General features: G+C 34.3%; 1 protein-coding gene across 12 annotated transcripts in view; it reads left to right on the top strand.

Annotated features, from left to right (window-relative positions):
- The window catches only part of R3HDM1 (R3H domain containing 1), a 198,074-nt gene that overhangs the window by 73,706 nt on the left and 100,559 nt on the right, over positions 1-23,809 (top strand). For 8 of the 12 annotated variants that reach the window (XM_004774254.3, XM_004774256.3, XM_004774257.3 and 5 more), the window contains exons 4-9: positions 9,122-9,163; positions 9,624-9,713; positions 14,025-14,139; positions 15,218-15,296; positions 23,328-23,387; positions 23,471-23,611. In XM_004774254.3, the coding sequence (XP_004774311.2) occupies positions 9,122-9,163; positions 9,624-9,713; positions 14,025-14,139; positions 15,218-15,296; positions 23,328-23,387; positions 23,471-23,611 (527 nt within the window). The remainder of the gene's footprint in view (positions 1-9,121; positions 9,164-9,623; positions 9,714-14,024; positions 14,140-15,217; positions 15,297-23,327; positions 23,388-23,470; positions 23,612-23,809) is intronic. The other 4 variants (XM_004774258.3, XM_013046754.2, XM_045066556.1 and 1 more) reach the window with 3 other exon arrangements.

Raw genomic sequence — 23,809 nt, forward strand, 5'->3', positions numbered from 1 at the left:
CTGTGGCAATAAAATGCTGGTAAAAATGAAAACCAAAACAATGGAGAAAATCAGTGAAACCAGAAGTTGCTTCTTCAAAAAGATCAACCAAATTGGCAAAACTTTAGCTAGATGGACTAAGGAAGAAAAGTCTCAAATTACTAAAATCAGAAATTAAAGTGGGGACATTACTACCAATTCTATAAAATGAAAGGATTACAAGAGGGTACTGTGAATGACTGTGCACCAACAAATTGGATATTGTAGATGAAATGAACAAATTTCTAGAAACATAAAACCTGACAAGGCTAAATCATGAAGAAACAAAATCTGAAAAGACCTGTAGCTAGTAAGGCAATTGATTCAGTAATCAAAATTCTTCCAGCAGAGAAAAGCACCAGACCTAATGGCTTTACTGGTGAATTTTACCAACCATTTAAAAATCACAGGGGTTCCTGGGTGGCTCAGTTGGTTAAGTGTCCGACTTTTGATTTTGGTTCAGGTTGTGATCTCAGGGTCATGCCATCAAGCCCTACATTGGACTCTGTGCTCAATGGGGAGTCTGCTTGATATTCTCTCCTCTGTCCCTCCACCCGCTCTCTTTTTGTCTCTAAGATAAGTAAATACATCTTTAAAAAGTAGTGCCAATCCCTCTCCAGCTTTTCCAAAAAATTTCAGAGAAGGATACTCTTCCTAACTCATTCTTTTTCCAGTATTACCATGATACCAAAGCCAGACAAAGATGCTAGAAGAAAACTAAAGAACAGTGTTCCTTGTGAACATTGATGTAAAAATCTTTAGCAGAATACTAGTAAATTGAATTCAGCAACATATGAAAAGATTACATGCCCTGACCAAGTGGGATTTATTACTGAAATTCAAGGATGGTTCAACAGATGAAAATCCATCAGTGCAAACATACTATGTTAACAGAATGAAGGGAATAAAACATTTGACCTTCTTAATTGATGCAGAAAAGGCATTTCACAAAAATCAACACCCTTTTCTGATAAAAATTCAAAAAAGCTTCTAATGGAAGAAAACTACATCAACATAATAAAAGCCATATATAAAAAACCAATGTTGATCATAGATTTACTTAAAGCTTTTCCTCCAAGTTCAGGAACAAGGCAAAGATGCTGTTTTCACCACTTCTCTTCAACATAGTACTTGTAAATTCTAGCCAGAGCAGTTAGATAAGAAAAAGAAATAAAAGACATCTAAATTAGAAAGGAAGAAACAAAATTTTTGTAGATGATATGACCTCTTATGTAGAAAACTATAGAGACTCCCCAGAAATCTGTTAAAACTAATAAATGAATTTAATAAAGTAGCAGGAAACAAAATCAACACACATACACATGGGTTGTGCTTCCATAAACTAACAGTGAACAGTCTGAAAAGGACATAATAAAAGCAATTCGATTTGTAATAGCATCAGAAGAATAAAATACTGGGGCATCTGGGTGGCTCAGTTGGTTAAGTGTCCAATTTTTGATTTTGGCTTGGGTCATTATCTCAGGGTGGTGAGATGGAGCTCTGCATTGGGCTCTGCACTGGACATGGAACCTGCTTAATTCTCTCTCTCACTCACCCTCTGCTCCCCCTTAAAAAAAAAAAATCAAGAGAATAAAATACTTAGGAATTAACTTCATCAAGGAGGTAAAAGATTTGTACAATGAAAACTGTATAACATTGCTTAAAATGACATAACTAAATGGAAACATCCCATGTTTATGAACAGATTTGATGTTAAAATGTCAGTACTACCCAAAGTCATCTGTAGATTTAATGCAATCCTATCAAAATCCAAATGACATTTTTTGCTGAAATAGAAAAACCCATTCTAAAATTCATAGGGAATCTGACAGGACCGAGAATACCAACGTATTTTTTTTTTAATTGTGGATTAGTTGACATACAGTATATTAGCTTGAAGTATACAACAGTGATTCAGCCTTTGTATACACTGTAAAATGTATACCTCAATAAATCTAGTTATCATCTGTCAGCATACAAAATTAATATAATATTGTTGGCTATATTCCCCATGTGGTGCATAATATCCCCTGTAACTTATTTTGTAACTGGATGTTTGTACTCCTTGATTCCCTTTGTTCATTTTGCTCCACCCTGCACCCACCAAAACAATCTTTAAAAAGAACAAAATTAGAGGACTCACACATTCCATTTTCAAAACTTTTGTGAAAGCTACAGTAATCAAAACTGTGGTACTGGCATAAAGACAGACTTACAGACTAATGTAAGAAAATAGCCCAGAAATAAACCCTTGCATTGCATATATGGTCAAATGATTTTTGAGAAGGTACCAACACCATGGAGAAAGGACAGTCCTTTTAACAGATGGTGACTGGGACAGCTGGATAGCCAAAGAAGGAAGTTGGAGCTTTACCTAATGCTGTATATAAAAATAAACACAAAATGAATGAAAGACTTGAATATAACAGCTAAAGTATGAAACTCTTAGAAGAAACAGGGCTAAAGCATCATAACTTTGGATTTGGCAATGATTTCTTAAATATTGTCACCAAAGGGGCCAGCCAAGAGGGCTTTTTCAGTCCCTAACTAACCCCAGCTCCAAGACACCCCAGTTCCCAGGGATACCTGCTACAATCTGCATATCTGAGAGAGAAGAGGCTGTGGAGCTGGGGCTGCCAGACCTATTAAGAGTTGACTGCTTTAAGGAAGTCAAAGGGTGAATACCACAAAACATAATGAGGAAGGTATGGATTGATATCCCCAAGATTCTGCATCTCAACAACCTCCCAGCTGGTGTCTGTATTCGCCATCCCCAGGCCACTGGGCTTTACTTTGAACAATGAGGACATAAGATGCCTAAGGGAAAAGCACAACACTAATAAAGGAAAATAACCATTAAGCTATGGAAGCCACACCAACCAAATGATTAGTCACACCAGACTCCCTGACCCTTGGGTGATTCCAGGAAAACACACACAGCCCAGAGCACGGATACACTGATCATGACCCCACAGACAGCAGGAGGAAAGACAGTAGGCTGGTTCAGCATTATGAGAGAGGGACTCTGGCATTTTCAAGAAAAGAGTCAATACTGAGATCTGAGACAAGACTGTATTAGTCTTCTGGTCCCAGACCCAATGCCTGGGAACTGAGAGTATGTGTTCGGGTTCAGGGTGGAATATGGGTTTCCTTTTGAAAACCATAGACATCTGTGGAGGTTATCATCACCACCATTACTCATTAAGAACCTGAGGAAGAAATGCCTTGGAGGTGAGGTGCCCTCGGTTAATCCCATTGACATTTCTTCCCAAAAAAAAGATTCTGAGTTGACAAGAGAAGCTCAAAATAATGATTGAGCATTTTGAATTTAAATTCATTAAACTCAAAAATTCAGAGCTAAAGTTTCCAAAGTTCATCTGAGCACTCCTTCCATTTTCTAGATAAATGGAAGTGAATTACCCAGGGTCACCTGGAGAGCCAGTGGTATAATTGAGACTCACCTCTAGTCTTCTACCTCCATTTGATTTTTCCAGAGCAGTGATATTCATTTTTGCTCAGCTACCCTAAAAGCCCCTTCTGTGTTTCAGTGCATTTCTTGTTGCTGTTACAACATAGCAAAAAATGAGGACACTTCAGGGGGCATCCCTGTCCAAGGCTTGGACTTGCTTACTAATTAGTGTGACTTGGCTGATTAGAGTCAGATAAAATAGCCAGGTTGTTCTTAAGATGGATGGATTTTAGAAAGGGAAAATAAAATCCTAAGCTCACATGCATATATGCCACCAGTTGGCTCAGGAAAAGCTAATCAAGGCTAATCAAGGTTTGTTAGGCAGTGTTGGCTGTTGATTTGAAAGTGGTTTGAAGACCACCTTGCTTTCTTTTTCTTTACTGAGAGCTTCTACTAGTCCATGAAAGGTGTCAACACAGATGACTCCACCCTAATCAGGATCATGGTCACTGAAGTTTGATCTTATACAAACAAAAGAGATGTTCAGTCAGGTGTATCAGAAGACGGTAGGCACAATTATTGCAATTGACAACAGTGGAGATTAGCAAAGTCTCCCTCTGGCCTTTATGGGCCAGTAGGAGGTATTTTTTTAAATGAGTGAAGCCTTCAAAGCTTATCCTTCAAAACAATGACTGACCCCCAGGCACCAGTATCAATTATCACCTAACTGAAAGAGCTTTTTACTAAGGGGCTGTGTCAGAGTAACGGATTTGCCTTAATTCCAGTGTTAATTTTTCTCCATATACAATGTAAAGCCATATCTTGTAGTATTTATAAAGCATAATTCTCACTGGTCTTACTCTAATCAGAATACCAAAGAGAACATAAATCAAAATCTCTAAAAGGGGGAGGAGAATTAAATTGGAACAAAACTTTGGATTTAGCAATGATTTCTTGATCTGACACTGAAAGCACAGGTAACAAAAGAAAAATTGGACTTCATAGAAATTTTTTTTAAATTGTGCCCTAAAAGCCACTGTAAACAGAATGTAAAGGCAACCAATAAGAGAAAACATTTGTAAATTGTGTATCCAACAAGTAATTAATAACCAGAATATGTAGAAAATTACTAAAAATACAACTATGAAACAAACAACTCTATTCAAAAATGGGCAAAGGACTTGAACAGACATTTCTCTAAAGAAGTTCTGTGAATGGCCAATAAGTACATGAAAAGATACACGTCATCATTAATTATTAGGAAAAAGCAAATTAAAACTACAGTGAGTACTATCTCATACCCATTAGGATGCATATCAAAAACCAGAAAACAAGTGTTGGCAGGAATGTGGAGGAATTGAAACCTTGTACACTCTTGGCGGGAATTTAAAATGTGACAGCCACTTTGGAAAACAGTATAGCAGTTTTTCAAAAAATTAAAAATTGTATAACCATATGGTCCAGCAATTCCACTTTTAAGTATATAACCCTCAAAAAACTGAAAGCAGGATTTTGAATATATATTTGTATGCTGGTGTTCTTAGCAACATTATTGATGAGAGCTGAAGCGTTGAATCAATCCAAATGCATCCATCAATATTTGAATAGATAAGTACATTCTGGTATCTGCATACAATAGAATATTACTAAGCCTTAGGAAAGAAATTCTGCAATATGCAATAACATGGATAAACCTTGAGGTCATATGCTAAGTGAAACAACCGGTCACAAAAGGCAAATACCATATGATTCCATTTAACAAGAAGTACTTCAAAGCAAACTTAAGACAGAAAAAGAATGGTGGTTGCCAGGGACTGTGGGGAGAGGAGAATGGGAGTTATATTTAATAGGTATAGAGTTTTAGTTTCACAAGATGAAAAGAGTTGTTGGGGATGTGGATGGTAGTGATAGTTGAACAAAGTTATGAATGTATTTAATACTACTGAACTGTATACTTAATTGTTAAGATGGTAAATTTTGTGTGTATTTATTTTTCTGGTTTAAAAAATGGCAAAAAGTTAAACAGTGCTTTAAATAATAAGGTACATTTTTCTAAAAATTGTTTTCCTATTAAAGTCAAATCTGGCTGCCAAATTGATACCAAAATATAAAACAAAGGTTATTTACTCTAATAAACAGAACTGATTTTCTCTGCTTTGTTCTTTTGTATGTATTATGTAATTTCAGTTCTTTGCTATTTGAAGTGAAATTATAACTGATTTTTATTGAATAATGCTACTTTGGCAGGTAATAGTAATCTTATGTAGTAGTGTATTAGTTTTCTGTTGCAACATAGCATATTACCATAAACTTAGATCCTTAAAAGAACATCCTCTTGTCAACTCACAGTTCTGTAGATTAGAAGCTAAATTGTGCTCAGCCAAGTTCTTTGTCTAGAGTTTCACAATGCCAAAAGGTGCTGGCCAGCCTGGGCCCTCATCTGAAGGCTTGGGAGAATAATTTACCTCCACGCTCATTCTAGTTGCTGGCATAATCTAGTTCCTTACAGCTAGCTCTAAGTCTGAGATCCACATTTCCTGACTGACTTCTCAGCCAAGGGCCACTCTGCTCCTAGAGCCTACCTACAGTCCTCCCCTGGCCTTTGCATCTTGGAAGCCAGCAATAATAATGTGTCATGTCCTTCTCACCTTTGTTTCTGACTTGCCTTTCTGCTCTCAACCAAAGTAAACTTTCAACTTTTAAAGGGCTCTCCTGATTGTATCCGACCCAACTGAGCTATCTATATCTTAACATCCATTTACTTGGGACTTTAATGACATCTATAAAACCTCCCTCACAGCCTGACTTAGTTTGGAGTTTGATTAAATAATGGGGGATGGGAATTTGGGGAGTCCATCTTTAGTATTCTGTCACAAGGAGTATTTGATCCACAAAACATTTTTATAGGACTGATGTAAAGTGCACTTGATTTAGATTCTGAAGGTCTTGGTTTCTGCTTGACTCCTTAGGAATTCCGAACTTGGGCTGTTATGTTCTTGAGACTGGAAATTGTCTTACTCATCTGTGTAGCCCCAGTGCCTTGGCAGTGTCTTGTATGTAAGCAGGAACGCAGAATATATCAATTAAATGAAATCATACTAAGATAATTCTACATCTCTCTTTTCATCTTCATTGTCATCAGAGGTTCCTTCTGAATTAAAACTGAGCTGATGAATGCATATATAAGTCTATGAAAACTCTAAGTCATTACTATAGGAATAACATACAGTATCCTCACTTAATTTTTAAGTTAAATGTTAGGACTAGTGAGCAGAAGTAGGACATTGATCTTCTGACACACTAGATTCCTAACCTTATAGTTATTAAAGGTTAGGAATCTAGTGTGTCAGAAGATCAATGTCCTACTTCTGCTCACTAGTCCTAACATTTAACTTAATATATATATAAATATATATCTATAGAGAGAGATATATAAGTATATCTCTATATATTTATCTATCTATCTATATATATATTTATAAATATATAGATATATATTATAGATTTATATAATATAAATACATCTCTATATATATAAAGCATATATCTATATTTCTTTAGGTTTTACAAAACCCCTTTTTAAAATCTGCCTTTTAATGAACTTATTCAAGAGCCTTTAAAACTAAGTACAAATAGTATGACCTTTTATACAGATGAGAATAAACTAAAAAATTTGACCAGGGTCATCTACTAATAAGCAAAGCTAGAGATTTAAGTGCAGTCCTCCTGCATAGGAAATACTGCTTGTACTTGCAAGTTCCCCATCTCTTTTATTTTAAATAAAATATTTTTATTTTTATATCTTTATCTTTATTTTAAAGTGTTTTGTCTTAGTCACTTTGCCAGCTCAAAAGAAAACAAGATCCTATCTGTACTTGTGGAAGTTTATGTTAATATTGTGTAACTGATATTAAACCTAAATGTTCTGTCCACCCTGTTGGTATAAAGATATTTTGAGCAGATTGTGAACAAGAAAAAAAAATCATGCTTTATTAGCAAAATTACCTAGTATGTTAATTTGCTCAAAATTTGATGTTTGGTTTTATGCACTTTGTCGCTATTAACATCCTTCTGTTTTCATACAGATTTCAATAAATGAGTAATTTTAGAAGCATTATTTTAGAGATATGTACTTGTCACAGTCAACATCTTGTTCTTCTAAAAAGAAGATTTTAAGATATCTTAAAAAACTTTTTTAAAGATTTCAAGATATTTTAATATCTTTATTTTAAAGTGTTTTAATAGGAGTTTTGTACCCTTTATACTTAGAATTTTAAGGTATGTCTGAGGATGGGAGTAAGTTACAAATTTTTTCTTCTAATGCCTTGGAACTCAATTCAGTTTTCTGCATTTTCTAGTATTCATTTCTTGATTTTTCTCCCACTATTTTGCCTGTAAGCCCTCATTCCATTATGTAGCATAACTCTTTTAATTCTATGTTTAGACTATTAGAAATCCTCTCAATCAAATTAAAGGAAGTAAATGGGAACAGAGGTCAGTCCCGACATGTAGAAGCTCGTAGGGAGCACTGATATGTGCATCTGCATGTACTTACGTGCTGTTTTCTTCTCTGTAAGACATGAAAAATCACTTTCCTTTATTTTTTCTATTTTCCTTTTATTGTCGCTATTAAATTTGTAGTATGCATAATCCAGGGACAAAATCCCCCAAAATACAGTGCTGCTTATCTTTCAAGAACTTTAGGCACAAAATGGGGGACAGGACACATTGGTACTGCAGATTCTCATTTCTGTTGGTTTTACAGAAGGCTTTCTTGGATATTAGGATGAGGTGGTGGCTTTTTTTCATATGCGAAGCGTAGTAATCTAGGTATTAAGGACTTTTTTTTTATCTGTTTCATGTTTGGTACCAAACTAGCTTCTTGGTTTTAATATGTGTGGATGATGGATACCTGTTTGGTATAGGGGTTTGAGGGGTAGATTGGAGGAGGTGGGAGGAAGTACAGGGTGTTTAAAACCTATCTGGCTGTATTTCACAGGCACTTCAGCTGCTTTCCCGAACCAAAGCCCAGTATCACAAACTAGAGCTGGTTGCCTCAGCAGGTGTCCCGCTCATGTGACTGATGATCTTACAGTCCTGCTGAATGAACCTGCACATTGTAACTCTACTCTCTTTTCTTTGATTCTGCTTCATTGCCTTACCCTAGATCAGGCAAATAGGATTCCGTCACTAATAAACTGGTGAAAAGTGTTGAAAAGATGCCATAGATAGGTGGTTGTACTCTGACTCAATGTGCATTTGAAACGTTCTTCTTAGTAAGTTTGGAACTTTTCTAAGCACAGCTACATAAAATGCCTCAGAGTTGTGTGTGTCTGTGTGTGTTCTTCCTAATCTTAGTTAAAGTGTAATGTGTTATAAAATAACTTACGAAGTGTATTTTATTTTGGTACTACCTAAGAAGTCACCTTGCAAGTTCCATTTAGTTCAGTTAACATGGAAATTCTGGCCATTTGCTGACTTAAAGAAAATACCAACCCACAGAATGATTTTAGAGAATCTTCCTCAAGTGTGCTTCTGGGAGGAATCAGTATTTTTTTTACTTAAAACCAACTTTGATTTCCTTATTTCCAATACTTTGTGCAGGTAGTTTCTCTGTGGTTTAGGATTATGAAATAAGCAACAATCTCTCTGTTTCAGTATGAAATTTAATACAAATCTTTCTTGTGTGTTCAGCGGCCATTGCAGTCATTTGGACAGACAGGAAAAAGGTCTAAGGTATAGTAAATATTTTGTGCTGGCATGCCAAGGGCCTTCCTTCATGCTTGATGAATCCTTGTTTTCATACAGCGCTGCATTCAGTTTAGTTTTGTCATATTTTGTTTGGGGCAGAAAGCTTATTTTGTTTTATTTGGGGTTTTTGCCTTGCCTAGTCGCTTTTGTGCATTGCTTCTATATCTCTAATGGTTCTCTGTAGAGAAAATGGCTTTCTTACCATTCTTTGGGTTTTGAAATTGAAATTAGTCCCATCCTTGCTATTGCTACAGTTTTTGAAACTGCAGTTATTGTTTTCACTCTTAACAGCGTTTTGTGATATTTAGTGATATATTTAACTTGCACATTTCACCTACTTTTATACATGGCCGAAACTATAAAGAAACTTAAGAAACTCTAGGGGGCTTTTGGATATGCCCTAGATTTGTGAAATGTAGTGTTAATTTTAAATACTTTTCTTTAGTCAAGCTCAAAGTTAAAGCTAGTTCGGAGCCTTGCAGTGTGTGAAGAATCTCCACCACCCCCTACAGCAGAGATATCACAGGAGAACCAGGTAAAACAAAAACAAAAACAAAACACAAAAACAAAAAACAAAACAAGAAAATTGTTATTTAAAGACTTGGTGCAGTAACCTGCTTCCTGGAGAATATTTTTTCATTAGGTTAAATAAAAGTTGTATATGCATGTGTGTGCATTATGTATGTGTTTTCATTTGTTTGTTTTATTTTTAATGAGTGAAACTGATTTCATAATCGGTGCCACTGAAGATACAAATGAAAAGGTGGAAAAACCTTATTATTTCAATCTGAGGCTTAGTGTAGTAGCTTCCCTTTGGAAAAAAGTAGGAACTACATACCTAACTGGGAATATGGCTGTAAAGGATTATATATTATTGAAAAGTTATAAAATATTAATGTAATACTTAGAGTGATTGTAATTGTGGTGAAATTTGCACTTTTGATTTTGGCTTTTATGAATTTGTTAAACACTTACTGCTTGTGTGTGATGAGGAAACGACCCAGACTTTGGCTTGATGTATTATTTTACTTATTAACCTGAATGCATGGTGAAGCCAGTTTTCTAGTTAGGTTGGCTGTAATAGTTTAATACTTCTAATATCTCTTCTGTCTGTGCTTGTAAAATATTGAACAAGTGAGGTTTAAGCAAATGGTTCAGTTTGCTTTTTGTATTTTCTTTAATGCTATAACTTCACTTTTCTCATCATCTCAGCTATGCCCTGATCTTCGTCTCGTGTTACCTTTGGATATTTATACATAAATGTTTTAGGACCCTCTTACCAGTGTCATCAAGTGTGATAACTTTGCCTGTTGATGGTGTGTTCTACTTCTTAAGGGTTTGAGCACTGACATCCCTTTATATCCCAATAATCCACTTTCAAAGAATTAAAGCAACTTCCTGGCTACTTAAGAAACTGTGACTAAAAAGAGGAAGGAAAAAAATGGTTATGGCAGGTTGTACTTTTTTTTTTTTAAATAAGTGCCAGTTGTACATTTATTAATTCAAAAGACTTATACTTTACCTTGATTTAGAAGCTGATACCTCAAAACCCTCCTATAGATATTGAAGATAGTTGTCACATATTTAGAACGTGTTGAGTTCTTTAAAAACACTTCACTTCTTTGTTTCCAAAATACAAGAAAAGGAAGTTTTTGAAAATAAATTATTTATTGTCAGTGAGTATATACAGATTCATTTCCTTTGAAATTTGTTCAAGTGTCAGGAACATGGGGTTCAAAATTTGTGATTTTTATTTAAAATTAAACTACATGGTTAGAAGACAGTTACATATTCTATAAAGTAGATACACTTCAGTAATAAAATAATGAATGAACTTTCTAACAAGAAGCTAAAATATAATCAAAATATTTTATTAAGAATTATTGCCTGGAGAACATTTTTAAATGTTAACCTTTGGCTTTTACATGGTTGTTTACAAGGCTGAAGAGTTATGATACACTTTGGAAGAAATCAATGAAATTTTTTTGAAATAGCAATTTTAAAAGTTATATTGTAAAAGTTAGAGTAAACACCTTGTACAAGGTGAAACAATGAATATTATAAGGTTTTTTGAAAATTCATTTCTTCATTCCGTTGTCCAATATGTTGCGTCATCTTAGCCTCCTGGAATTAATCCAAGGATATTGAGAAAATGAGAAGGGTCGGGCATTCATAAGTCTGTTAATATGGAAAAAGTACATACTTTTTGAGAAAAAGTATAATGTGATCTTAGGTTTTATTCAGTATATTTTAACCTGATCTGAAAAATATTAGAGGGAAAATTCTCACAGTACAACAAATATGTCTAGTGAAAATTTATAGGAGAAAAAATTAATATCAAGAGTGTATGTTGTATATTAATGTATATGTTATTGATCAGAGATAATTTTTGTGTTTATATAAAGTTCAAGGAGCTGAGTTTATAGCATGTGAATAATGAATAAGGTATTCATGCCAGAGTTCAGTATTCCACTTAATAGATTCTTTCTCAATTTCTCTTGGATACAGTAATTCTTTTCTTTTCAGATAATAACCCATTATTATTCTCTTAATAAAAGATACTGCTTTTAGTAGAAATTTATCTTCTTCTAAGCCTTGAGTTAACTAAAGTGCACCTAAATGGGTATTAGAAAATGAACTATTTCTCATAAAATGTGGTAGTATCTAATTCTTGGCAGTAGAGACACTTTCCAACTGATAATGCCTGCTTCAGAATGTGATTTTTGAGGAATTAATCCGGAGTAAAACTCATTATTCAAAAGGTTGAGAGGCAATTAAAAGAGAGATGTCGGGTGCCTGGGTGGCTCAGTGGGTTAAGCCGCTGCCTTCGGCTCAGGTCATGATCCCGGGGTCCTGGGATCGAGTCCCGCATCGGGCTCTCTGCTCAGCAGGGAGCCTGCTTCCCTCTCTCTCTCTCTGCCTGCCTCTCTGTCTATGTGTAATCTCTGTCTGTCAAATAAACAAATAAAATCTTTAAAAAAAAAAAAAAAAAGAGAGAGATGTCACTTGTGTCTGATGAGAGCTTATGAGAGGGAAGTGACCTCAATAACAGATGTCAATGACAGTGAAGAGGCTACTGAGTTTAAAATATGTCTCATTTATTTGCTACTAGAAACAAGGCCTCGGTACTAATGGAAAGCAAGGCCTCAGTGTATGAAGCCTACTGGATTTTTAAATACAGTTCATCTTGATAAAATAATTTAATATCTGTAATTAAAACGTAGGGCTTTGGGAAGGGAATTTAGAAATGAAATCTGATCGTGGAAGTTACTTTTAGTGAAGGTCTAAATGTGAAATCTTTTCTTCCAACATGGATTTCATAGATTATTCTTGAGTTGGCATAGAATGTGTAAATCAGGAAAACTTCTGTAATGTTCTACTTCTGAAACATAGTTTCATTTTTAAATATCTGTTTTACATTTAGGAACAGAATAAGGAAAGTAGATTAGAAAATAAGTCATTATGAAAAAAATGACTTACCAGTTGATAAAGATATGAAGTTGATTAATGTATGAAGTTTGGTAAGCAAGACAAAGGAGGGCATAAAGCCAAGTATTCATCATTCTAATAAAAATTGCCCATGCAGAGCTTTTGCCCTATATTCTAAGCACAAATTTGAACTGTGGTAGGATGAGAAGCAGAAGTAAAAGAAGGTAAACATAGCAGTCAGCAAATCTATAGGAAAAAAATGCATACGTATATATATGAGATCTGGAATTCTGCCAAATACTATTTGAAAAAAAAATATGTGCCGGGGCAGGGACAGGTTAATAAAATTCTTGTGGCTACAAGTTCAACCACTGAAACTTATATCCCCTTTGATGTTGACTTATTAGACCTATTTCCACCACAGCTATCACCCAAAAAAGTGAAGTAATTGTCTGATCAATGTTTTTCATCACTAAAGAATAGTATTATGTAGTCAACATATAGATCATACTTCTGTCGTTAGTAGAAATGGTCTGGAAGTTATTCTACCTTTATAACTTCACCTGAATAAACAGAGCTGTGTGACTTTTTCTTTTCTTTTCTTTTCTTTTCCTTTTTTTTTTTGTCCTCTTAGGCTATGTGAATTCGTTTACAATTACTTGTTTGGTTTCTGAAATTACATGTAATGACACTATTTTTGAAATGAAATGTAGAATTCCTTCTTCTTTTCAGTTTTATAGGATATGATTACTTCCCAATTAAATATTACATATCCAGAAGGAAAACAGTCTTATTTGAAACCTGTCTCAATCTTTGTGGTGATTGAAGGAAGAACAGTAATGTGTAAATCATAAATTAAAAATAATCAGTTGTGTGGATTTGGTTTTGGAAAGCTTTACTTATATATTTATGTGGCAAGAGAATGGAGGAATATGAGATTATAATGGATACTGAAAAAATTATTTTTTAGGTATTGGCTTGTCAATTGTTACTGTCGTCATGATTGATGATAATTATTATTCTTTTCTTTGGCCAGTGATAATTATTATTCTTTTGTTTGGCCGTGGCTTCTCCAGTACAAAAATAGGTTAAGAAGACCTTGCTTCTGGTCCTCTAGAGGTTTCACAAGTAGCTCTTTTCTGAGTAATATGGAAAACTCTCTGAAGTAATTTAGAGGATATGTTTCAATTGATATATTCAACTCAAACATTAATTTTAACATATTCTATCAAGACTTAGATAAAAGTGATAAAAATATTAAGTTGTATTCCATTTTGAAAAATCTAGTTGAATAGCATAAAAATCTTTGTCCCTTTCCTCCTCTGTACAGTTTTGTGTTACTCAAAAAAATAAAAATATGTGGTATTAACTAAATTGCTTTATATTTTCATTTATAACCGATTTTGCCTTCCAACAGGAGAAAATTCAGATCCAGTTAACACAATCATTTGAAAAAGAGGAGAAGCCCTCAAAAGATGAAGCAGAAAAAGAAAAAGCCAGTGATAAGTTGCCCAGAAAAATGTTATCAAGAGGTTTGCAATTTATTTCTGTGTTTTCAAACAAAATCTTAATTTTAACATCAATAATGCCATCCTTTACCCCCAGAAAAATTAAAAATAGTATATCTGCAGTAAAAATGCTAACAGAACAGACCGAAGGGATGATAGAATATTTGCTAATCTGGGCAAAATGACATAACACAAATCTGGACATTAGTAAGATGCTTCAGCCAAAAAACTGCAACATAGGCCAGAATCACTGAGGCAGGTAACTGTTCTTGACCTCTTATTGGTCTCTCATAATGAAATACTGGAATCACTGTAATTTGCATACTTGATTCCACTAAAAATAATATTGCTCTTTAATTCTTTATGATACAACGAGCTGATGCCAAAATATTCTGTATCCAGTAAGAATATTCTTGGAAACCCAGAATGTTTATCTTTCATAATCAGTTTCAAGGAACTCCACCATCATCTGGCATTGCAAGTTAATAAAAATTTCTTTGATTTATAAACTGAGTTACATTGGCCAGTGTTATAAATAACATAAGTATATTACATTTAGGGGGAAGAATGTAAATGTGCAAAACTATGCATGCATAGTCTGGAAAACTATTTTGAAAGCAAGCCTTTGATGATAGACCTGATCAAATCTAACTGAATATTCTTTCAGAAGTAGAATTTCTACCTACCTCCAAATTATTGTCTCTACTTATATTCGTAACTGAACTAAGCTGTCTTAATTTGCACTAAATTTCGATGATTATTTAACTCATTCTAATTTTTCACTCAAGGAGACATTTTTAGTCATGAGAATTGTGTGTATATAAAAGGGTCTTAAAAAGAATTTAGAGTAAACTGACACATGTGAGAAAAAATTTTAAGAACATGCTTGTATATGCAGTTATATAAATCTATGTCATGTTTATTTTATGGGAGTAGAAAGCTTGTGGTCATCAGAGTTCACCATAAATTCCCTTTTCCTAATTTGTCAGTTTTTTTCCCGTGTGGGGCATCTCATTTTATTAAGATATGCATCATGTGTGAAAGAGAAAGGGATTTGTTTTCAAACAGCTTTATACTGGGTTTTTGTGTTGTTGTTTTTTAGATTCCAGTCAAGAATACACTGATTCAACTGGCATAGATCTACATGAATTTTTAGTAAATACATTAAAAAACAATCCCAGGTAAAAATTAAATTTATAAGGTTTACATTGCTTAGAGTACCATAATTTTGCTATGTTTGTTTTCATTACAGAGTTAGAATGTTAGAATAAGATTGCAGTGTTGAAGTACACCAGAAACATTTTAGTTCCTTAGGGCTAAGATGTTGGTCTACTATATGCACATGTATAAATAGTTCTTTGCATTATTCATGTCCCATGATATAAAAATAATTCATCCTTTTTATAGGAATTTTTGGAAATACAGAATCACCAAGATATTTTGGCTCTTAATTGAGGTAGAGAGGTAATCATGAATCATGGAAAAGAAGAAGAGAAAACTTCCCTCATAGTAATACTCTCAACCACATAAGAGCTTGGTGTATCCATTTATAGTGAGTTTTTGAATATAGCTAAAGGAAGAATTTTTGTTCCTTCTTACATATTAACTTTCAACTCATAGATTTTTAAGGTTCTTATGTGGGTCACTGTGAAATCATTTGTGTTGCCAGGGTACTAATGAATAGACTCTAACTTTCTGGTGGGTCATTGACCCCTTTGTGGCATTCTCCCCACAAAAAGTCTTATCTACAAAAAAATCTAACAAACACGTTCATGGGGTAGAAGATTCCAAGGTTGAGAACCCCTCCTCTGGATGTTAGCTTCCCAAAGTGATAGTTCTTTAACATACACTAAAATGAAAATAAAAGTTTCTTTGGGTATATGCACAAGGAAGAGAACAGGAATAACTCTCTTTATTCTCCCTGAGATTTATGTCATGATTTAACATAAGCTTTATTTTCATTCAGGATTTATTGTAGTCAGCATCATCTTGGTTTTCTATTTTACATTTAACATAAATGACAAAAAGAGAACCACCAAAATGAAAAGTGGTCTCCTTGTAAAAAGGGCTGAACGAGTACCTAGTACGGAGTGAGAAGGAAGATAAGTCTACGTGACTTTTTTTTTTTCTTCAGTTCAAGTTTATTTCTCAGTGGTCACAATAGAAGAATTAATTCCTTAGTTCATTGAACGGGCATTTACTGAGCATCTGTCATGTTCTAAACATTGTGCTAAAAACATTGTAGATAAAAAGAAGATATAGTCTCTACCCTAAAGTATTCACCATCTCTGAGCTGGAAAAAGAAACATGATATATAATTAAAATAGAATTGATATGTGGGGAGCCTGCTTCTGCCTGTCCCTCTCCCGGCTGCTCTGAATGCTTGTGCCCTTGCTCTCTCTCTCTCTCTCTCTCTCTCATCTTTGTCAAATAAATACATAAAATCTTTTTTTAAAAATTAAATAGAATTAATGTTGTAAAAGAGGTTTTTTGAGTTTTATAAAAATCCAAGGAGAAGGCCTCAACCTCTTTTTGAAAGGTTATGGGAAGGCTTCACTGACAATATATGCCTGAGCTGAGTCTTGAATTCACAGTGCTTTAAATAGAAGCTATCTATATGGAGAAATGAGAAAAGCATTCTAGATAGATACATGTGCATTGACAAGACACGGTGGTATACTTCCTCTCTCACACACTAGTGTGTGAGGTTGTACATTCTGACTCCAGCATGGAGGCATGTGGCAAGTAATTTTAGAAAGTGATGGGGAAGGTGTTGGTTGGGTATGAAAAAAACCATTTCTATGAATGGTTGGGCATCAAAACAACCCATTTCTATTTGTCCTTGACCTAAGATTGTACCAGCATTCTGGGGTGGTGAGTGTGGAGTGCTACTAGGACGGCAGGGATGCCAAAAAGATCTTTAAGACAGTAATGAACAGTGAAAAACAGTCTTCCTTAAAACGCCAATAGCGTACCATTTAAGAAGTATTGAATATGACATGATAAGTTGAGAAATAATTAATGGATTTTGAATAGAGCAATGACATAATCAGTCGTGCATTTTAGAAAGATTACTTTGGCACTGAGGGGCCAATACCATAAACAAGGATCGTGGCTAGGAGATTATAGGGAAGAATAGAGAGGGAAGGACATGTTTGAAAATATTTAGGAAGTACCATAGTGATGGTGTGATATAGTAGAACAGAATAAATTCTTGGTTTCTGGCTAGGCTGATAGTCCCATTAACTGAGAAAGTGAGTAAGGAACAGGCTTGAATGGAATAGGGCATGTTCTGATATAAATAAGTATAGTTTGAGGTGCCTGTTGGAAAACTCAGGAGATAAGATCTGTCCAAAATTAAAGAGTTCTGGTTTTCAAGTAAATGAGCCTGAATCAAGTAATAGATTCGGAGTCACTACTAGAAACAAAGCTTGAGGATGATGTGTTTGCTCTGAGAGATGGAGTAAATGACAAGGACAAAATTCTGTGGAAAGACAGCATAGAAAATGTAGATAGACTAAGTCTTAAAAGTGGAACAATTATGAGACCATTTGTCTTGGTTAGCTGGGGCAGGGGGTGGTGGCCTAGATGGCTCAGTCAGTTTAGCATCTGACTCTTGAATTCTGTTCAGGTCATGATCTCAAGGTCATAAGATTGAGCACCTCATAGGGCTCCGCACTGGGTATGGAGCCTGCTTGAGATTCCCTCTCTCTCATTCTTTCACCCTCTCCTGTCATTCCCTCTCCCTGGCTTCACTTTACCTTCTCTTTCTCAAAACAAAACAAAAAAACGGGGTAGCCCCAGGGGTCAGAAGCCAGGAGCTGTTTCATGAAAGATAAAATAACACAGGGATCTGCTCATTAGGTTGAGAAATTAGGAAATTGCTGACTCTTTTAATAAATTGTTTCATTTGGGGTGGGATGGTAGAAACCTGAACTCAGTGCGTTGAGTAATAAGGGGGAAGGTAGAAAACACATAGCTAATTTCCATAAAACAAAATAGGACGCTAGAAAGGCAGAATTTTTCTTTCCTTTTAACCTATAGGAGAGACCTCAGTAAGGACAACAATTAGAGATCTATTTTTATCCATTCCCAAATATTTTTCTATTTACAATTCTCTGATATCTTTTACAAAAGTGAAAGTTTTAAAGTTATCTGCGTATGTATTTTTAAATGTACAATTTAATGGCTTTATTATACCCACAGATAGGTTACAGTCATCACTACAGTCAATCTTAGAATTTTTTCATTCCAGAAAGAAACCGTCTATTCTTTAGCTCTCACCTTCCTATGCTCTGAGCTCTAATCTACTTTATAACTCTATAGATTTTCCTGTTTTGAATATCTTATATGAATGAAATTATGTGTATGTGGCCTTCGTGGACTGGCTTCATTCACTCAACATAATATTTTCAAGTTTCATCCATGTTGTAGCATGTATCAGTACTTTTTTTTCTGTGTATGCATTTATATTTAAATAAACATATAAGTGAATAATTCATGTAATGGCTGGTGTATAAGTTAATAGTAATGTCGATGTGATTTAGATATTTGGAGCGAATGTTAAATTTTGTGAGAAATAAGATTTACTTCATGACTCAGTGTTCTCTCAGTGAAACACACAATTGCCAGATATACATGGTACAGAAGTAGTAGTAAATATTGCAAGTTTCCTCTAAAACTTTGAAGATTCAGTATTGCTCAGAGTTCTAGATTTTAAGCAGTTTTATTTTTAGTAATATAAAAATTCAGCCAACATTTCATTTCAAAATTTTTCTTCTAATCATTAAATCTTTAGCTTATTCTCAACCAAATAAATAAACTTAGCTCCCAATGTAAACTAATTTATCTGGAATTCTTATTGCAAAAAATATTTGCAGGGGCTAAGCTAGTCATTGCTGAATTAGAACCTAAGAACCTAAAGTTGATTTTGATAGAAATTATATTCAGTGACATAATCTTCTACCTATTTTTGTATTTATTTTATACCCATTTTGTGTAAATTCCACATGTAGTGAAGAAATAGGTATAATACAGGCAACTGTGTTACATAACTGATAAAGGGGAGAAACTTTTGGATTAATCCTGAGAAGGGATATTTTAAAAGTAATGTGATTTGCTCTGGAGAATATCATATAATGGTTCTATTTTAATTTCTAAAATTGCTTTTATTGGAAGTAATGTTTGTTTTATTTCTTATCTGTTGCAAATGTTTGGCCAGGCTCGTAAGGAATATTGGGAAAGGAGTGGTCATATAGAAGCATTATTGTTTTCTAGTTTTTTTATTTGCCACTAGTATACCAGCTATGTACAGTTTCTCTAAAGTTATTTCTGATAAAATGGCTAGAATACTTAATAAGTAAAAAACTGATGCCCCTTCATTTTAGCTTTAGGTAATAGCTTATTGATTGGTTTGATTGAGATCCCTATTCTTATTATTTTTTAAATAATAGACAGCATACCTTGGTTCCCTTTAAAAGACTATACAATAATTTCAATAACTATGCCTACTTTGAGGTTCATGTGCTAAACCTTATGGCTTAGGATGAGTAATTTGTGGACCTATTAGTTTGAGTCCTATATGCACTGCTTCTCTAAAGGTTATTAATTTTTAATTTAAAATCATTACAAAAATATCTAACCTTGATTATATATTATAGGAAGCATGTACTAAGCTATAGTGGACAAAAGGCTGGAGATGTAAATCTTATGAACTTAGGAAGATTACCAGCCTTATTTTTCTAAAAAGTTATACTTCTTAGTAACTAAAAGTTTAGTACACTAAATAGGGAGGCTTGGTTTAAATAGTACATGGTCCAGATAAGGTAAAAAAGCCTCTGCAGCCCATAGATAGACCTGTGAAAGAAAAAAAAAAGTCTGAATATTTATTAGTGGCTAGTAGAATTGTTAGAATTTTTTCTTTCCTGGAGACAACAGAAATTTCTTTTCAGTGGCAATGTATTCCCTGCAGAAGATTTCACAGATCTTTTGCCCACTGTTCAAAAACAGGAAACCATTTTTTTCCTATCTTGTCTGGTACAAGTATTCCTGACTTGGCTTCCCCTCCCCCTTCCTCCCACTCCAACACCTTCCCCCTCCTCACTTCCATTTGCATGGTAAACGTTTTTACATCCCTTCACTTTCAATCCGCCTGTGTCTTTAGGTCTGAAATTAGTCCCTTATAGATAGCATATACATGGATCATGTTTTTTTAATCCATTCATTCAAGCATTTAGTCCATTTATATTACATTTAAAGTAATTATTGGTAAGTATGTAGTTTTAGCCATTTTGTTACTTGTTTTCTGGTTGTTTTATAGTTCTCTGTTCTTTTCTTTTTCTCTTGGCTCTCTTCCATTGTGGTTTGATGAGTTCTTCAGTGTTATACTTAGAGTCCTTTCTTTTTTTTTTTGTATGCATCTATTGTAGGTTTTTGATTTGTGGTTACTATTCTATTCATATATAACATCCTACAGAAGTCTATAAGAAGTTGTTGGTCGCTTAAGTTTGAACACGTTGAAAGCACTAAATTTTTACTTCCTTCCCCCATGTTTTATGTATATGATACCACATTTTACATCCTTTCATTTGTGTATCCCTTGCCTGATTTTTATAGGTATAATTTATTTTACCAGTTCTGTGTTTTCACCTCCATATTAGCTTTATTAGTGATTAATCTACTACCTTTATTACATGTTCGCATTTACCTGTGAAACAGAAGACCAACTTGAAAGTATTATTTCATGAATGCTTAATAAATTTCCTGTCTCCGATTCCTTTCTTTTTTAAAAATATAACTATATAAACTTTATATATATATAACTATATATATAAAGTACATCAGAAAAGTTAGAATTATTTCATCTCAATACACATCGTACTCAAAAGGTTAGATGAAAAGTGTGTCTTACAGTTATATAAGTCCTTTTGTGGGGGGAGCCTTCTGAATTAAAAACTTCGTAACCTCCCTAAAAAATTTCAGGTAAAATAGATTAAAAGTTTTTATGAATCTTTTATATCAAAAGACTTTATAATTTGATTAACAGATTTCATGCAGATACATTTGTTGAGCTCCTCTATATAGTCCAAATAAATATGCAATGATAATTTTGATAAATGCTTTTAAAGAAAAGTGTGAAAGAAACAGTTTCTAAGAAAGACTATAGGAAGTTGTTCAAGGCAAAGGAAACAGCATGTTCAGGTAACCAGAAACAGGAAGGAGCTTGGCAAGTACAGAGATAAGCCAAACGATAACAGTTTTGTGATTAAGAGACAGAAGATGAGGCTGAAGAGGTAGATGAATGTAGGCCCCATTACAGATGCTTATTGCTTTTTTTTTTTTTTTAAGATTTTATTTATGCATTTGACAGACAGAGATCACAAGTAGGCAGAGAGGCAGGCAGAGAGAGAGAGAGAGGAGGAAGCAGGCTCCCTGCTGAGCAGAGAGCCCAATGCAGGACTCGATCCCAGGACCCTGAGATCATGACCCAAGCCGAAGGCAGTGGCTTAACCCACTGAGCCACCCAGGCGCCCCCAGATGCTTATTTCTAACCGAAGAGCAGTGGGAAGCTTATCATAAATATTTAACCAAGGCAGTAACATGTGGTCACACGTGTGTTTTTGGAAGATGTTACGGATGTTCAGGTAGAAAAAATAAGGTGGTATTGAGGGAAGACAGAGAGAAACAATAGACTGTGGTTCTAGTAGTCAAGCCAGAGATCCTGCTTGCTTGGATCCAGGTTAGCAGCAGTGAGAAACAGAAGAAAAAATAGAAGGTTGATAAAATTTGCAGTACTAATTAACTGCATAGGAGGTTTAGGAAAAGGATTATAGCAGACCACAGATGCTTTTAGTACAGTATACTGGGTGAAAGATAGTGTGCCACTTACTGAAATGAGGAATACTAAAGGTGAACCAGGCTTGGGACAGAATTGAATGTTGCTAGAATTCGTGTTAAAATGTAATCATGTTTTCAGCTTTGGATTTAAAGTCACCAGGTAGGCATATTTTCTCTTCAGTTTTCAACTAATGTTAAATATTTATTATATGTGTGTGTGTGTGTCAAATATTACTTGGTTTTATGAGACTTATTTGCAATCTAGAGGGAAGGTCAAACTCAGTGCTGACGTATAGTATAGACTTTCAAGCAGCTTGAGCAAAAGCACCACATCTTCTGTCCTATTAGAGGATTCTACTCTGTATTGTTTATTTGAGAGGCAAACATTAACCTTTGGCCTAGTTTTCTTGATCTCTAAAAATTGAGGGCTAGAACTGAATGATCTGTAAAGCTACTTCTAGTTTGAAAATTCTCAGAGTGTTTGTTTGTTTCACATGCACATGAAATTTCCAGTGAGCCCAAGAATACTGCTTTGAGCCATGTCCTTAGTATGTGAGCAAGGAAGTCCTTCGGGGAGTAGTGATACTGTTAATATTCGTTACAGCATATGCACATTAAATAGGACCCTAGTGGTCTAATGGAGCACATGCCAGTTTTCCCTAGAGTCCTTATTTATTTTTCATATTGAAAGCCTTGGGTTCATTTTTATTTTTGTGGCAAAAATTTCCAAAGTCTTAAAAATGTATTGTACAAGCTCATCTGATGATTTGAAAAGGCTTCTCCTTCTGAGTTAGAATTAGTAATGTAATTCATACTTCTCTGCCATAATTCCATCTGTATACTAGCATTCGATTCCCATAGGAGTATTCCTGTTGTTACTGGCATTGCATTGGAGTACTGTTTCTATAGAGTTGAGGATAACAAAGTCATGAGCCTAACTAACTAAAGATGCCTGTGTTCCTGCTATTTCTCAGCTTTATTAAGGAAGTAAAGATTAATATGCTCTTATTATCCATGTATCTACAGAACAGACTCTAATGTAGTGATAGTTAGATCAAAATATGTGTTTTAAGTATGGTCACATGTTTGGTAATTGTTGGTGTTGGGTAAAAGCTACATTGAGATTCATTACACAATTCTCCCTACAGTTGTGTATGTATGAAATTTTCCATTAAAAAAAATTAAACAAAAAAAAAGTCATCTTTTATTTTTCCTAAACATTACTTTTTTAGAAGTCACGTGTATATTCTGGCATCAAGTTTGTGATAGTCTTCAAAGTGCAGTTTTTAGGGAAAAATTTAGTCATAATAATTCAGTGTTTATGATTATTTCAGTGTTAAGTTTTATATTTAAGAGCCTTCATATTTTTGTTTCAGGGACAGAATGATGCTGTTGAAATTGGAACAAGAAATATTAGATTTCATTGGTAATAATGAGTAAGTCCTGACATTTAACAAGAAAACAAATTGTCACCATGGTGCTCCTTGATTTACTAAATTAGTTTTTCTTCTACTTCTAGGTCTCCACGTAAAAAATTTCCCCCAATGACATCTTACCATAGGATGCTATTACACAGAGTAGCCGCCTACTTTGGATTAGACCACAATGTTGATCAGAGTGGAAAGTCTGTCATAGTAAACAAAACTAGTAATACAAGAATGTAAGTATCAACAATGTAGGCATTTGTTAAGTACTTACGTGACCATACTTTATCTTTCAGCAGCACCTTTCATCTGAGGTTTTCCACGTTTTAGCAGCCTAATTAAATGTTATAGTAACCTTATGTGATAGGGCCAAAAAATACATAAAATTTCTTTTAGTGTACTAGATACAAAATGAACCAGTCTAGACTAAAATA

Source organism: Mustela putorius, unplaced genomic scaffold (genome assembly GCF_011764305.1).
Source record: "Mustela putorius furo isolate JIRA1106 unplaced genomic scaffold, ASM1176430v1.1 tig00003867_pilon_pilon_pilon, whole genome shotgun sequence".
Taxonomy (NCBI): Eukaryota; Metazoa; Chordata; class Mammalia; order Carnivora; family Mustelidae; genus Mustela; species Mustela putorius.